Source organism: Helianthus annuus, chromosome 10 (genome assembly GCF_002127325.2).
Source record: "Helianthus annuus cultivar XRQ/B chromosome 10, HanXRQr2.0-SUNRISE, whole genome shotgun sequence".
In the NCBI taxonomy this organism is placed as follows: domain Eukaryota; kingdom Viridiplantae; phylum Streptophyta; class Magnoliopsida; order Asterales; family Asteraceae; genus Helianthus; species Helianthus annuus.
The window spans coordinates 128,245,927-128,263,234 of NC_035442.2; the positions used below are offsets into that span (position 1 = coordinate 128,245,927).

The 17,308-nt window shown below is 35.4% G+C and overlaps 2 protein-coding genes across 2 annotated transcripts; both read left to right on the forward strand.

Moving 5' to 3' along the window:
* Window positions 1-5,360: 5,360 nt before the first annotated feature.
* Window positions 5,361-6,587, forward strand: LOC110885794 (LOB domain-containing protein 37). The gene is made up of 2 exons (XM_022133498.2): window positions 5,361-5,678; window positions 6,006-6,587. Exons 1-2 carry the CDS (start codon window positions 5,495-5,497, stop codon window positions 6,407-6,409), a joined length of 588 nt encoding a protein of 195 aa, XP_021989190.1. The 5' UTR covers window positions 5,361-5,494; the 3' UTR covers window positions 6,410-6,587.
* Window positions 6,588-16,385: 9,798 nt separating this feature from the next.
* Window positions 16,386-17,081, forward strand: LOC110882678 (GATA zinc finger domain-containing protein 14-like). The gene has a single exon (XM_022130642.1). It carries the CDS (start codon window positions 16,386-16,388, stop codon window positions 17,079-17,081), a length of 696 nt encoding a protein of 231 aa, XP_021986334.1.
* The last annotated feature ends 227 nt before the right edge of the window (window positions 17,082-17,308 follow it).

The window sequence follows — 17,308 nt, forward strand, 5'->3', positions numbered from 1 at the left end:
GGCGTTTTCCTCATAACGCGAAATCAACTTTTTTGAATTTTTTTTTAAAAATAACGCCGGGTGTAATGGTCTTTTGGGCGTTATAGGGCGTTTTTTTTGAAATTTTTTTAAAGAAAACGCCCCACTACACATGGTCTAATAAACAAAAATTCTAAAGTCTACAGCCTAGAAATCCAAATGTGAAAACCTAAAATCTCACATAGTAGAGTTCGATAAGACGGTTCCAATGCCGCTTGAATGAGGTCAATCGGAGTCCGTTTGATACCCTTTGTATGACTTCTTATTTTTAGGAGTCTTTGTATTTGATGCTAATCCATAAAAACATAATTGTTTATAAAACAGTTAAGTTTAGATTAAAAATAACTAATACCCGTGCCTGGTTGCCTCTTTTTTTAGCCTTTAAGTTGTCGGCATAAAATACTCAACTAGCTTAAGCTATTACACAAAATAGCAACTATGTACAATATAAACGGGTCAACATATAAACCCGTTTGGTTGATCAGACCGGACCTCTTTTGACTAAACTCATACTCGCAAATTTCGAATTAGATTCCTGTGTAATTTTTTTTTGAACAGTCAACGAATCCTCCAAATGGGCTACTGACGAAATTGACCACATTGGGATACACTCGCCTCCGAACCAGGGAAAACCCTCACCTAGGGCCGAAGCCCGTAAACACTTGCCCCGAAGGCACGACGGTGTGATGAGGTAAAACCCGTTCAGTTCAAGGATCGAACTAGCGATCGTCGCCTACTCGCCTAGTCTCCCATCGTCACTAGGTGCCGCCGAAAGTAAATTGTGAGGCATGAATCGAACCTGAGTCACTTGGAACACCAAGTCTCTCCCTTGCCACTCCACCACCTAGCTCATTTATGATTCATGTGTAATTTAATCACCATTCTTTCTATTAGGGGAGAGCAAATTAACCGCTATAACCGATAACCGAACCATAACCGATATAAACGAATCGATTTTAACCGATAACCAACATTATCGATGGTTATGGTTAAGCAGCTTTGGTTGACCGACAAAGCGGTTATGGTTACACTTATGAAGCTTTGGTTAACCAATATAACCGAAACCGAACCGAACTTGTTATTTTAAGTCTATAATTCGATATAACGGATTTATGTTTTACTATAATCATGTAGAGGTTTTATTACTAAGATAAAAATATGTTGGTAACAAAATGATACTGATGTAGATGCCCTTATTAGGATGAAGAACTCAAGTGTTATGATCGTACGAATCTTTTTATATAACAGTGAGTACATATTTAGTGTACTAAAAGAGATCCCACAGAGGTAGTTTAACCAAAAAGTATAGTCTTGGTTGTCTTATAAAAAAAGGTCCAAGCTAAATCCAACATGTGGGTTTCATTCTTATTTCGTAGGCCGGTTAGCATATAATATTTTAACTTTATCCCAAAAGTTAGTTTTAGCTAAAGTTTTTGGTTAATAACCGAAATAACAAAATCCGAACCATAACCAACTTCATAACAGATTAACCATAACCAAAGTTCGGTTACGGTTATGGTTAAAAAAATCCATAACCAAAATTATCGATTATGATTATGGTTATTAGTAAAAACCAAATTAAATCGACCCATGCACACCCCTTTCTATTATCCCAAAGTTGATTTTGCTAGCAAGTTTAATGAAATTCGTAGGATCATGTGAACCAACCAAATGAAAGATAAAAACTATAGAAGCTTATTATCTTTATTCTGTTCAAAATTTGAAATTTGATACTAGCGTTTTTGTTTTTATCTTATTAAAATACTCTTTCTTTGTACTTATATTTCTAAATCTTCCAGTTCAAACCACCCTGTGCAATAAATATAAAATTACTTTAAGTTAAAAATTATAAAGTAACATAAGGTAAAAACCATTACCTATGCTTCAATGCTTGTTAAGAAGTGTGTTGAATATTTATACTTTTTTCTGTTTTTCACAACCCACTATGATTTATTACGAGACAATGGATATTCTTAACAATATAGTGTTAGTATTAGAGTCAAATTAGCATACAAAAAACTTATTAGCTTTAGAGAAACTTGAAAAAAAATCAATAATAGTAGACTATATCAATTAAATTGATGACGTGTCAGCCTCCATAATCTGTTGATTTCATATCAAATCTTTCAAAATCATTCCTACACTTTGTAGGGTATGGACCCGTTTTCTATAGTTTTAATTTTCAGACCTCACATTTAGACGACATCGAAGTTGTCACTTGACACTTCTCATGGTCTTTTTAGTAAAACTTAATTAACCGTAATTTCTTGTATCTTCCCTCTTAAAGATAAGTCTTTAAAGTAAATCCAATAAGATCTCGATCATGTGGAATAATTGAGATATCCTCACGATTCCTTTAACATATATCGTTCTCTTGAAGATTCCATCTATGCCCTCAAATCTTGATCTCTCTACGTCTGAAAACAACTCGTAAGTGCTTTGATGTAAAACATGTTCTTCCCTAGGGGTGGAGCTAGTGTATTAGGAGGGGTGGCATGGGCTACCCCTCAACCCGGTCTCTATACCGTTTTCGTAATGTAATTTTTTTTTTCTGTTTTATACAAATGATACCCCTGATACAAAAAATAAAAAATGAGATGGCCCTGAATTTTTAGGCTAGACTCGTCACTGTTCTTCCCTATACATGAACGTCTTTAGTCTTCCATTTGTAAGATCTTGTACTTTGTCATGGTTTCTATGTTTTGACAAAAAACTTTCATAATAATTTATGTTGTAATAAAGTTATATAAGCCTTCATCAGTTAAATTTTGTAACAAACATTATGATGATATAATTGAGACTAAGATGTTTTGTATTTTTAAAAGTTAATCATATCTTGTGTGGTGAAGATCGGTTTGCCACGTATTCCTAGTCTAAAATTTTTAACTTCAATGAAACTTCCTTGCCCCTATCGCCATGCTGGTTTTACAAAGTACAGACACATAAAACAAATATTTTACAACACTAAAGATAATATAATCTTGGAAAAACCAATCAGTTACAAAACAAGAAATTTAACTTTACCTTCTCAATCAAACAAAAAAACACAATTCCAAATTTGGTTTTTTAATGGGGAAATGTTATCACTAGACAAACATATAATAAAATAAAAATATAAAAGGAACAAAACTATGTTAATATATATTCAATAAGATTCTATAATATATGTGCATCAGTTACATTTGTTCTTGCTTCTCATGGATCGATGTATCCAATTATTGGTCATCCATATTGCATAAAAATATAACAATGGGTAAAGAAAATAGAAAATAAAAAAAATTGGATAATTTATAATAAAAGATAAAAGGAAAAGTGAGTGGATTAGGAATTTTTTATAAGATGAAAGTGAAATGATGAGTCATGGCAAGCAAAGAAGGTTGAAAAGGTGGAATCTTGTATAGAAAACAACATATCTTTACATGTCTTCCAAGGGACATATTTAACCTTCTTTTTATTTTTATTTTGATCAAATAATATTTTTCATACTATAATATAGATTCAAAAAAATTGGGTGTGAATAACTCAAGCTATGGCCTAATAATAAGAACACATTCTTCTTCACTTTGTAAATCATACTTTTTAAGTGTTACGAACATTAAATTGAAAATATTCAGATTTGTATTAAGGTTGATTTCTTTTAACTCGTTTAATCAAATTGCTCATATTGAAGTTAACATGCTTAACTCGTTTAGTTACACATTACGACCCATCAACCGTTTAAATATATAAAAACAAACTAAACCTCGTCCGCAGGGCTGACTCTTGGGCCGGCCAACCCGTGACGAAGCCCAAGGCCTAAATTTTCAAAGGGTCCGAAAAATTTTTATAAGCTTTTGCATATTTATTAAATTATATATTTAGTATATTCATCAATTTATTTTGTTAAAAAATATTGGTGGTGTAGTGGAAAAAACCATCTCAAGATAATGTAAAGGTCCCAAGTTCAAGTCTTGCCTCCACCACTAAGGTTTGTCTTTTCAATTCATTTCCCCTTAACCACAATTTTTTGACCCAATTCTTTTTGTCGCCCAAAGTCTAAATTTTTTTGAGAGTTTTCGGTGACAGCTCTGCTCGTCCAATAACGATCTTATGCATATACTATAAGTCTATAACAAAATAATAGTTGGATAGGGGGTGATTGTCACTTTTAGGTTTCGATAGAGGCACATGAAGAAAATATTGTAAAACTTAGAGGTCCAAGCGGATACTAAGGCCGTAGTTGAGGGGTGTAACTGAAATTATCTGATAAACGGACGTAGAATACGATGTCCAAAAACAAGGGGGCAGCAAAGCATCCAATAAGAATCGAACACCCTCATCCATCCCTGCTTGCGGCGACTCGGAGCCGCTCCACCCCAATACCTTTGGAACGCCACCACCACACACCACATAACTTAACCATGGTTACTCTCTCAACCCAACTACACCAACTATCTTACTACCCACAACAAATTTTGTTGCATCTTTATAATTTTATTTTATTTTTTACATCATTTTTATAATTGTTTAAAAATATGCATAAATTCGATATCGAAATTTATATCTTGGATGATTATTATTACTTGAATGAGATTATTATAAAAATTAACCTTTAAGGGGTGATACAGTATTAAGCACTTGGCTTTTCTTTAGGATACGTTGTTAGTTGACAAGTTCAAATCTTAATTTCATCGATTTTCCTTCCATAACTCTTGAAGCCCACCTACTCAGCTTAACTTGTGATTTACTTGATTTTATTGCTTAAAATCCAAAAACTGGGTCGGATACTGGCCTAGCTTGGTCAGATCCTTATACCTGTGAGAAAGACAATCATGCACAAGCAACAGGCTGTTATGCTCGTCGCAGAGGTGAGAGGTCCACTCTCCAACCACCATCCGGCGTGAGGATAAATATTTATTTCGAGAGCGAGATATGGGACGAAGGTTCAGAGAAATCGTACTTAAAGTGTACTTGAAATAGAGTATTTATACTTGCTTGTTAGATGTCGTCATTCGGCCTGCACACACCTTTAGATGTGCGTCCTGCGTTGGGACCGAACCTTCATTATGTCCTACTCAGTACCAAAGGCTGCTTTGGTGTTCGGTGGCCGGAGATGAGGTTCGGTTATGTATCTACAATATTTTTTAAAAAAACATTTATTGTAAAAATATTTATTTAACTTGTAGACCCTTTTGGCCTTTTGGTTTCATAACGTATGACAACCAAAAAATTTGCTCAAAGACAGGTTATGGTAGGTTTTTTTTTTCTTAAATATTAAAGTTTTATCCAAGTAAATATGTTATTCTTTATGCTAAAAAAACCATATTACATTATAAAATTTCGTATCCACCAACAAACGACCCAATCATTCCCAAACTTCCTCGTCTATATATGTCCCTTTCCTTCTCCCAACATCTCGTACATACTTCTTCCCCACTTTTCATCAGTAAATTCACCAGAACAACAATTATATGAGCAGAAGAAGAGATCCATCACTATGAGTTGTAACGGTTGTCGAGTTCTCCGCAAAGGCTGCAATGATAATTGCATTCTTAGACACAGTCTCCATGGGATCGGTACCCCTCAAGCTCAAGCCAACGCCACTGTCTTCGTCGCCAAATTCTTCGGTCGTGCTGGCCTCATGTCCTTCCTCTCCTCCGTCTCCGACTCCCAACGCCCCGGTAAATATTAAATATACATAGGCTTGTTGGATAGGCATAGGGTTTGCCAGAGAGGGTCAACATGGTTTGTTGACCCTCAACGATAGGAACTTATTAGATTTTATATATAAAATCTGAGATTTTTCTAAAAAGAAATGATCCGGACCATGTTTTTCTAAAAAAACATGATCTGGACGATTTAGTTGTAGCTGTAAGAGAGCCTTATGATGACCCAGTAAGTAAAAGCAGTTATTGTTCTGCCACTGGGTCTCTACCAATAGCTCTACTATAAGTGAAATTATACTCATTTCTTACATAAGACTAATCGTGTTTATTTGTTTTATGCAGCTTTATTCCAATCTCTATTATTCGAAGCGTGTGGTCGAACGGTGAACCCGGTTAACGGAGCAGTCGGGCTGCTCTGGACCGGGAACTGGCACGTATGCCAGTCCGCGGTCGAGACAGTGCTTCGAGGCGGAACCATACGGGCCATGCCCGAGCTGTTTTCCGTCGGATCTACCCACGTGATGATGGAAAACGATGATTCTTCAGAAGGAATCAACTGTAACTTTGATGTATCCAGACTGAAGCCAGAAGATCTAAACCTTGGGCTCACGTCATCCGACGGTGGGAGAAATAGTAACCGTAGGATGACGGAGAAACGGAGAGCGGTGACGCCGTCGGATGCGTCTGAAACGACGACGTTAGAATCTTCTTGTAGCGAAACAAAGGTTCTGAAACTCTTTTTATGAAAGATCCATGAGTTTCACCAGGCTAATTGTTACATTACCTATAAATTTTATTTTTTTTATTTTCTTTTTGTGTTTTTTTTTTTTCATCGGCAAAGATATCAAATTAATATGAGATGTTGAAGGAAAAAAGGGTTCTAAAATGTATAATCTGACCATTAATATATTGTATGGTTACGGATGTGTGTGTCTGATTTTCATAACAGTCACAGGCCGACCCGTTAGCTACGGCTTTTTAAACGATATAATAAACCTGGCCGGACCAGACGGCATTACTGGTTTGATAGTTTAACGGCATAAACCGATATTTCTAATTTTTGTCTGGTTTGACAAAAGTCCTAGACTAAACCGCTAGCTATGGTTTTAAGGGTTACGTTATTCTACAAAACATTCTAAAAATAAGAAGTGTACAAAGACACAATAAATGACACAATGTCAAGCAAAATATAACAAATGCCGAAAAAATATAACACAATTTCGAAGAAAAAAGACATCATGAGTCGCAAAAAGACAAAATGACGCAAATATAAAAAATGCACAGTTATAAATAAAAGACACAATTATAATAAACAAAAATTTTAAAATCTACGATCAACAAATTCAAAAGTGAAAACCTAAAATCTTAAATCATAGAATCGATGAGACGATTCTAATATCGCTTAAAGAAGTCAATTAGAGTTCGTTTGATACCATTTATACGATTTCTTAATTTTAGAAGCTTTTGTATTTCATCTAATAACCATAAACCGAAGGAAAAAGTTAAACCTAGCCGGACAACATTATTTTCTATAATCATTTGTTTGTGGTACAAATATATAATATGAATGGTGGCAAAATTGTAAATTATGAAGCATGGAGGGGTAATGTGATAAAGTGAGTTTGGGTTGATGAAATATGATTGGCTCTTGCATCCTGCGAGGGGGCATGTCCAATATGGGTGGGTGGGGCCCAGATCCATTCATGGGGTGGTGGTGGTTAAAGGGTGAGTCAATTTGACCGAACATGAAGGGGTCCACCTTGTGCCATCCAACTGTTGTGTGTTGCTGCATAAGCGCAACTTGCTATGGTGGGTCCCTTTTTTTCTTAATCAAAAGTTATTTAAATAAACAAGTTTATGTTAAAGTTAATACATAAGCACCCATTATGTACTGGTTTATTAAAGTCTAAGGGTGTAGGGAGTGCGAGCGGTAAACATGTGTTTACCGAATCGGTGACCACCATCAACATGTATACCGAAGCCCCTTTACGATTTTTTAGCCAATTTCGGTGAAGGTTCACCGATCGGGGAGAGAGAGGGGGAGTGTGGTGGGATCCATACCTTCTCAACCAATCACACATTTTTTTTTAAATAGTTTACCTAAACCACATTAGGTAAACCATCGCCGACGTTTTTGAGCATTAGGTAAACAATTGACATGGCGCTATGTGATCGGGTGATTTGGGAGTTTACCTATTCAAAGTGTCTAACCACTCCCTACACCGTAATAAAGTTTTAAAACTAATTATAATTGTAATCGGCTTTGAGGCGAGCATCTTTATCGCACCTTAGATTATTATGATACCATGAAATATATTTGGAACTTTGAAAGTTTTAGATTGAGACGTGTTAGAAAATAACGCTTAATCTAAAAATGCATTATGATGTGAATATACATAGGCACATAAGAGATCATACGAAACCTACAATTGAGTGAACGAGACAAATGAATAGCCAAGATTTATTTGATAGAATGTATACCAACGAGAATGAAAGAGTAATCGAATAAAGCAAAAGAACAAACAAAACATTGAAAAACACCCATGGTGCACACATAATCACAATAGACATTTCGAATTGGTACATAATGTTGTATACGAAACTCGTCACAAGATGTGTGATGGGGTATTAGCATCAACAACCATCCACTAAACAAGCATATCAAATTATCCCAAGGGTGACTCATACACCTCATATCACATCAGATTTACCAAATGCTCTCAAAGCACATAAATAGTGGATGCTAGTAAACTAATCATACCATCACAAATGGTGTTACACAATTAATGTTGTAATGACGTGCCTATGGCATCTTGTAGATGCTTCATAGCTCGAGTCTTGACTCGAATCAAAACATATATAATGCAAAATTGAAATTATCATAGCATAGTCAAAACACACGCTATATCACAATAAGAAACTAACAAAGTTATAACAAGTCATTATATTTATTATATTGAATGAACATGCCAATCATATTCATATTACAAATCATAGTTACTTCAAAAAAGAATTTGTAAAACCACAATAACTTGTAAAGGACTTAAGGGTAGTTGGTGTGTCATCTGGTTGATGCGGGTTGGATAGGGAACACTGCCACAGCCCATATGGGTTCCCTTGCGAGTTGTTTCGCTAGTTCACGAACCTAAGATGAAAGCCATGAGTCAGCCGTTTTTATTTACTTTTAAGTAAAATGAAAATGTTAGGATAGTTTTGGATTCAACTAACAGCGCCCACTCCTAGTAGGGTTGAATTGAGTTCAAAGTGATGTGACACAATATTACCACATAATGGAGAGTATACGTGTGGATTTTACTAGGAACACCCCTTCCGCCCTAACTTAGTACTTACATTAACTGACTATTAAGCCCCTATACTATTTGCCAGTATCACTTAAGCCCCTATACTACCTTGATAGAAGCTGCCAAATCATGTTATGTGAATCTGGGTTAAAGCTTTCAACACCACATGCTTAATCCAAATAGGTCTACATATGAAATTCGGAATAATTGCTACATTCTCAACCAGAGAGATCAACCCAGCAAGTTTGCCCCCAAAGGCCAAATCTAATGATGGTATATTTGTTGAATATATTCTTATTTCCAAATCATATAAAGTTTTTAATTATTCATCAACACGAGAAAGGTAATCAAAGAATCCATCCATGTCACATTCGATGTAAGATGCATCCACTCATCTTCTTATTCCAATAATACTTGGCAGTTTGTTCTTGACATGTTGCTTCATCGGAGATTTGTTGAGAATTTTCCAAATGACATCTTACACAATTTTTTAAACCAACATCAAACTCCATCAACAAAAGTTTATGATCATCACTCTATATCCAAATCGCATACCCCATGTGCTGCCATTATCCTAGAGAACCATATGTTAAGCCGATCTATATGATTCCGGAATCCAAAGCAGAAGCTTGCGCCGTTTGAAAGAAACAAAGTATGGTCTTTAATTAGTACCCCCTTATGATAACAATCGTAAGAACTAAGTGGATACAACTCAAGGTTAGTGGCTCAAGACAATAAACTCAAGGTTTCTTGCATATTGCATATGCTACTTTCAAACACTTAATATGGATGCCAAGAACTAATTCTATGTGAAACTTCACAGCCTCCTTGCTTTGAGGACCACACTATTCGTATGTGATGTGTCATGTGTGTAGGTTAGACAAGGCTCATTATGGGATGAAACAATCTCCACATATTTTGTGTTACGCTTTTTCCACCTTTTTAAGAGATAATGACATCACAAGATGTAGTATTGTCAATACATTATTAATAGAATAATAGTATTGTCAATACATTATTAATTAGGAAAGTTAAGAATGATGTTATCACTAATTTGGGTCTATAAATAAAAAAAAGTATATAAAAGGTTTGTAAAATTCCTAAGCCAACAATATGAAATAATCATGATGGGTGTAATATATTTGATTTGTCTTCAAAATCCAAAAAAATCACTTGAAATGGTATTTTATTAGAGATCTTTGAAAATAGTTTTTCACGTCTCAACTGTTAAACTGTGAGGCAAATACTAGTGGTAACTCGGTAAAAGTCTCAAATTACAAAAGCATGATTGTTTTTTTATTATACTTACCACTAGCAGAACATACATAATGCACTTCACATGTTTCTATGCTTATTGGCAGATCTTGAACTTAATTTTCAGGAAAATCAGAAGAGGAACTCTCAAAATCCAATATTTTACCTTACAAAAGAAGAAGAAGAAGGAAGAAGCGAGTTGCAGCTCAAAAGGAATTGAGATGCGGTTGGGGTTCAACTAGAGACACAAGCCGCAGCCTAGAGGTTGTTAGGTCGGTGTTGGGTTAGAGTCGTGGAAGCTTGAACCACAGCTGAGGTTGGGCCGAGTCGAAGCTGGGATGCGGCTGGTGATGACGAGTGGAAGCTAGGATGTGACTGGAGCTGAGTTGGCGCTGGGATGCGACTGGAAATGGTTGAGGTGAAGCTTGCGTGTCAAGCTTGTTAAATTGACTTAGTATTCCGGTCGGGGTCCAAGTTTGATTAGGACAACTTGTTTAGCAAAACAGAGAACTAGAATAAATACCCATCTTGTGGTTTGTAGTTAGTTTCGTCTTTGAGTACTAACTCTTTTTTTAACAGGTTCAGGTTTTATAGTTTCAATTTTGTAACACATTTGATTACTAACACCAAACTTAATTAATTTTTATGTTAAATTTTAGTAAAATAACGAAAATACCCTTGCAATTTAAAAATACCATTTATATCATTACTCTATTTGTAATTCCAAGGACCATTTGTGTCTCTATTCAAAAAGAATTCTAAATTGGAAATATTCATATTTGATTTCTTGAGATAAAAGGTCTGATAAAGTACTTTTTTATGTTTCAAGGAAATAATTACCACAATAATAATTGTAATAATAAATTTTATTATTATTAATTTTTTAATTAATATGAGATATTTCGGTCTTAAGTAACGGAGGTTCTCCGTTTGGATCTCGGTGCTTCTTGGAATTAAATAGAGTAATGATATAAATGGTTCTTTTAAATTGGAAGGGGATTTTAGTAATTTTACTAAAATTTAACATAAAAATAACTAAGTTTGGTGTTAATACCCAAAGGTGTTACAAAATTAAAATCATGAAACCTAAATCTATTAAAAAAAATTTAGTACCAAAAGACGAAACTAACTTAGGTCCATCTATGTAATTAACTCAAAAGAAAAAGAATCCCAAAAATTACAATCACACAATTTGTTTAACTGTAATTAAATATTGATTTCTAATATGAGAATCAATGACCAAAGCTCAAAGGGAAATTTATAATTCCATATTATGTACTCAATATCTAAAAACAACTTTGCTCGAGATTTGGTTCTGTAACATGTAGATATGTATATGATATATAACTAGTTATTTTCCACCCGCGCGTTGCGGCGGGGATCCAATGACTGCAAAACGCGTGTCAGCAACAGCAAGCAGATACTGAATATTAAAACATACATAAAATGACGTGGTAAGTATAGGACCCACACGTCCTACACGTTGGAAATTCGATTGTTTTCAATTCAGTTATTACGGTGCTATCACGTTAAAAGATGGAGGAGCTCAGTTATTACGGTGCTATCACGTTAAAATATGGATGAGCTCGGTACCGGTAACGGCACCGAAAGTGTCGATCCAAAAAATCATCGAAATTAGTTACCGGCACCGAAAATGCTCGGTACAATACGGTATGGTATTTGAAGCTAAAAATCAATAAATACAGGTATGGTGCTAGACCGGTGTCGAACCGAAAGTAACGATTCTGAAAACGCCAAAAGGTGGGTACCAAATTGGTATCGAGAATGATTTGGTATAGTAAATTTGGTACCAATACGATACCAGTTTGATTACAGGATTTGATACGATTTGCTCGTCAATAATATAAATATCCAAGTTAATTTTACATGCTACAATTCATTCATTACAGAAAAAGACAAAAAAGAAAGCAAAATAAGTTGTTGTGTATAAAAACCCAATTCAAACAAAATACAATTTACTTACTGTGTGTATGAAAAGTAATATAAACGGTGCAATTACTTGCATTGCTACGTTGTTATAGGATTTGATGAGCTCAATACCAACCGTACAAAAAATACCTTTACCGAAATCTCTAAACGTGGGTACCGGTACCGAATATACCTAGTATGGTACGGTTCGGTACCGGTCGGTACTGGTACGACACCGGTATTTGAAGGTAAAAACCGGTGAATACCTGTGCAGAACCGGTACCGAAAATACATCGGTTTGATAGATTTGAGACCGGTACCTGTACCCGACACCATTTGCTCATCTGTTAATAATGTTACCATTCTAATCTATTATATATAAGTTTTCATTTAAAGTTTATATATAATAAAATCTATATATAATAAAAGCTAAACTACTGTTCATTGAGTTTAGCTTTTATTATATATAAATATATATAAATTTTATTCAAATACGAAATAAGAGAAAACGTAAAATACAATGACCATGGTATCAAAAAGAAGGAATCCAAAACCCTTTATTAGAATTTTTTTTAACGGCCAACATAATCAATCATGAGCACTTTCGGGACACCTACTAGACAAACGGAGTACTCTGAGAGTAATCTGAGTCCACCACCAATTCCGGGTAAAACCCGGTAACCCACCCGCCCGTAGGCACGACGGTGAAATTACCGGTAAAACCCGTTTGGCTCAAGGATCCAACCCAGGTTTCCCTGGGTCTCCTATCATTGCCCACCAGTGCCTCACTCTGCACCAAGTGGGAGTTGAACTTGCATCTCTCAAGAGAAATGTAAGCCTTCCATCACTTGATCTAGAGATCATTGGCCCTTCATTAGACTATGGGGTATGGAGGGACTTGGGTTAGGGGTCCAAAACCCTTCATTTTTTGGTTTGGCAATGGCTACCCCCAACGGCTAGATCGAACCAGCCAACCAAAGTCAGACATGTGACATGTCACCCCCTGGCCCCACGCCAGGCTCAATCCCACGGCCAAAGAGGCAACGACATGCCCATCGCTTGCCCAAAGTAGAGCAACCGACGTTGAACCTAAACCACCGCCCCAACTGACGCCCCACACCCCATAGTCTTAGTAACAAGAGTTATTACTTTAATAAAGTATAGTTAATACGAAACCATTTTATATAAATAAATTAGAAAATTATTGATTAATTAATTAGGGTAAGGATAGTGTAAAAAGGGCCTAAAGTGTGAGAAGTGTATTATAACACTATATATAATACTATATAACACCATATAAACACCGTATAACAATATGTAACACCATATAATACCACATAACACTATGTAACACTATATCTATACTTATAATAAAGTAAACCAATGTGTAACACGTGTCATTCATTGGAAGCGTCTATTTTTTGGTTTTCCCGCCTTTCTTTCATATTTATCTTCTAACAATTTATCTTTTAATTTGTAGATAATATTAAATAGAAAAATATTTTAATAATTGTAAATAATATATTAAATAGAAAAATGTTTATCTGATAACTATAACCCTTTTATTGAAGTTTTAAAGGGTTTCACGCTTTTTTGCACCTGGTCTTTTATGTTTTAAATTCTAGGATTTGGCTAAAACACACTTTGCCATTAATCACATAATTTTTTTGGATTTATTAAAAATTCATGACTATATTATATACTTATAAGCTTGAATATATATGTCAAACTTAAAAATTATTCTTCAAAAATTCAGTAACATCTATACTCAGTATATAGTGACACGTGTCATTTATTGAAGACACATATTTTTTAAGTTTTCCCGCTTTTCTTTCATATATATCTTCTAATAATTGTAAATAATACTAAATAGAAAATTGTTAATTGAATACAAAAAATATAGGATAACATCAAATGTATATTGATTACTTAAATGAGTATACACATGTATGAGATTTTTTTACTATTATTATTAGTTTCATTATTTATCAAATATATATAAGTGTTTCCGTCTTTGATTTGCATTTACAAGAAATATTTATTATACAGGTCGGCTCAACCATTTTAGAGGCCTAAAGCAAGTTTCAAAATCGGGGCCCTTCTTGCCTATTTTTTTTCTTATCCAAAAAGAATAAACGACGGTCGATCGGCCTAAAGGAGATTCAAACCCACCCCCTTAAGGTACACAGATGACATGCGCGCCAACTGGGCTACAACCTTTTAATAACAAGGCTCATACCCATATAGTATATAACTTTTTTTTTAATCTTGAGGCCCTATGCATTTGGTGGCCTGAGGCCCAAGCCTCAAAATACTTGGGCTTGGGCCGACCCTGTTATTATACAGTTTAAATTGTTCAACCCGTGTAACACACGGGGAACTAACCTAGTAACATTATATAACAAATATAACACTATACATCTATCATAGACATGCTATGAGACAACCTATAGTGTTATATTTGTTATATAATGATATATAGTGTTACATAGTGTTATATAGTATTATATGGTGTTACATATTGTTATACGGTGTTTATATGGTATTATATAGTATTATATATAGTGTTATAATACACTTTAAGCACTTTTTACAGGATCCTCTACCTAATTAAGTAAACCAAAGCTAATAAACGTTAATAATGATGACGTAATTTATATCATTACAGGGTATATTGATTACACGGATATTTTACGTGGTAAGATCAAATTTCACTTTTGATTATATATTTTGGGAAATTACACCTTTGATTTAAATTGTTTGCTCAATCGTTACATATATCTCGTCTTTGAAGTGGATGGATCATGTGTATAAATCTATAAGGGTGTGGGGTTATGGTTAGGACATGAACAGTGGCGGACTTATCTTATGGGGTGGGTGGGTGGCCGCACCCTTTGAAAAAAAAAAATTAGTGGTATTTTTCGCGAAAAATCCCGACCGCACCCCTTGAAAATTTTCGTCCGCTCCCCTTGAAAAATTCCGACCGCACCCCTTGGATATTTTCGTCCGCATCCCTTAGAAAAAAAATGTTAGGAATTTATATAAAAAAAATTGTGAACACGGATTGTAACCCGATCAAATTATGTAAACAAGTTAGCCCACTAACCTCTTTAATAAAACTTAAATTCAATCCATCAACCTCAATAACTTAAAACCCATTCAAGCCCAACCCAACCACTATTTTGTTAAAAAAAATCAGTCCACATAATTAAAAAAAACCCAAATCGCTGCCACTTGCCAGCGACTCCCGCCCTCCCTCTGCCTCACCAGCATAATTCCGGTCGGCGACTACAAAATTCCGGCTGCAAACTGGTTAATTCAGGCCGCCCCTGACAGGTACAAGTTTTGTTTTGTTTTTTTTTTATTTTGATGTTATGCGATTTTGTTCAAGAGTCATGAGATAATAGGATTTTAGGATGGGTTAAAAAAGTTTAAACTTTTATGTGTTTTGAGGTTATTTGGGGTTGTTCTAGTCTTTATAGTATGGGTTTGTTGTTTCTTAATTTCTTATTGATTATATGATTCTAGTATAGGGTTTGAAAAGATGAAATTCAAAAATTGAACCTAAATAGGTAATTCGATTTGTTTTGATGTTTTATTGGGTTTTTTCAATAGAAACAGATATATATATTTGTTAAAAAGGTTTAAGATTTTATATGTTTTTATGTATTTTTGAATTGTTCTAGTCTTTAGTTGGGTGGTTTTGTTGATTATATGATTGTTTTATTGGGTGGTTTTGTTAATATGATCAGAAGTTAGGAACTAAGGTTTAATTGTTTGAAAATTGAAATCGACCCGACCCGATCTGTTTCGACCCGCTATGAAACTTTGTTTGTTTGTGTTTACTTGTTTTACATTACCCGACCCGACCCGCTATGAACCGATTTTTTTTATATAGCTAGGGGTCTAAAATCTTTAAAAAAATTCCGCACCCCCAGGAAAAAAATCCTGGGCCCGCCACTGGACATGAATGGAATGTTACACCACCCCTCGCTTGATCCACCATGGTTTGCATAGATTAAACCATGACAACTATAGTCCCCCTTTGCATTTTTCAAGAAATCACTTACTTTTTCTTTAGACAAAGACAAATTAAAATAAATAAGGGGCTAGTGGTTTGGGCCATGACCACACCCTTAAGGTAGTGGTTTTGGATGGTGGATTAGAGGTGGGTTACATGGCACTAACGTGTAGGGTCATGGTGGTCAGATGGATCATGACCACACCATATAGACTAATGGAAAATGAAAAAAACGCAAAATTTAAAACTCAAAACATACAAAATGATCAACCGAGCGTTGGTAACAACTCAAGACCACCAACACCACCATTCCAAAATTGTGGCCAAAATCACAACAACCAACAGACACCCACACCTCCACATCAAAACCAGAATAGACATAACCCATTACCACCCAACCTCAACAACCGAAATGTTAACCCCAACCGTGGAGTTAACCAAAATCGTGGCAATCCTGCGAATGAAGATCAATTCCTCAATCTCGATGATTTGAGGAATGTTATTCCCGATGACGAACCATTTAGTGTTCCCGGTTATCAATCACCGGAACATGTGAGTATTCACTCGGAATACTCGGATGACGCAGGAAATTACGATGAGAGGGTTGAAGACGATATATGGGGTGATGTTAATGCGAAGAACCTTTATAACGCTCGGGGGTTTGAGAATGAAGACTTTGGCTATCAAAATGCCAATTACGTGGGAAACAACGAGGGTTACGGATATGGCCGAAATGACAGGTACGACAACAACCGTCAATCACGAAACAACAACCAAAGGAACCAGGATGACGGTTATTATAACAATAACAATAATGTTAACCGTAAACGGATTCCCCAATTCGTGGGTGGCGGTAATCAAGGTGGTGATAGAGGTGGTTATAGAAGAGGTAACCGAAGACCGGGGGATTAAGAAGTTAATGGTCCACGCCGTCATCCGCAACAGGCCCCAAGAGGTGTTAATAGGCGATTTAGACTGGTGGTCACCGAAAACGATTCACCGATTATTCCTCCTCCTCAAGGAGTGAGGTCCTTTGAATGCAAACCGAATTACATCAACATCTTACCTCACTTCAATGGTGGGACGAATGACGAACCGTACACTCACTTAGCGAAATTCTCCGCGATATGTGGCACAAT

Excerpts from the sequence above, each read along its gene's own strand:
- LOC110885794 (XM_022133498.2), top strand. The coding sequence starts at position 5,495 with ATGAGTTGTAACGGTTGTCGAGTTCTCCGCAAAGGCTGCAATGATAAT. Across the intron at positions 5,679-6,005 it reads CTCCGACTCCCAACGCCCCG|CTTTATTCCAATCTCTATTA; the intron begins GTAAATATTAAA and ends TGTTTTATGCAG.
- LOC110882678 (XM_022130642.1), top strand. The coding sequence starts at position 16,386 with ATGGAAAATGAAAAAAACGCAAAATTTAAAACTCAAAACATACAAAAT.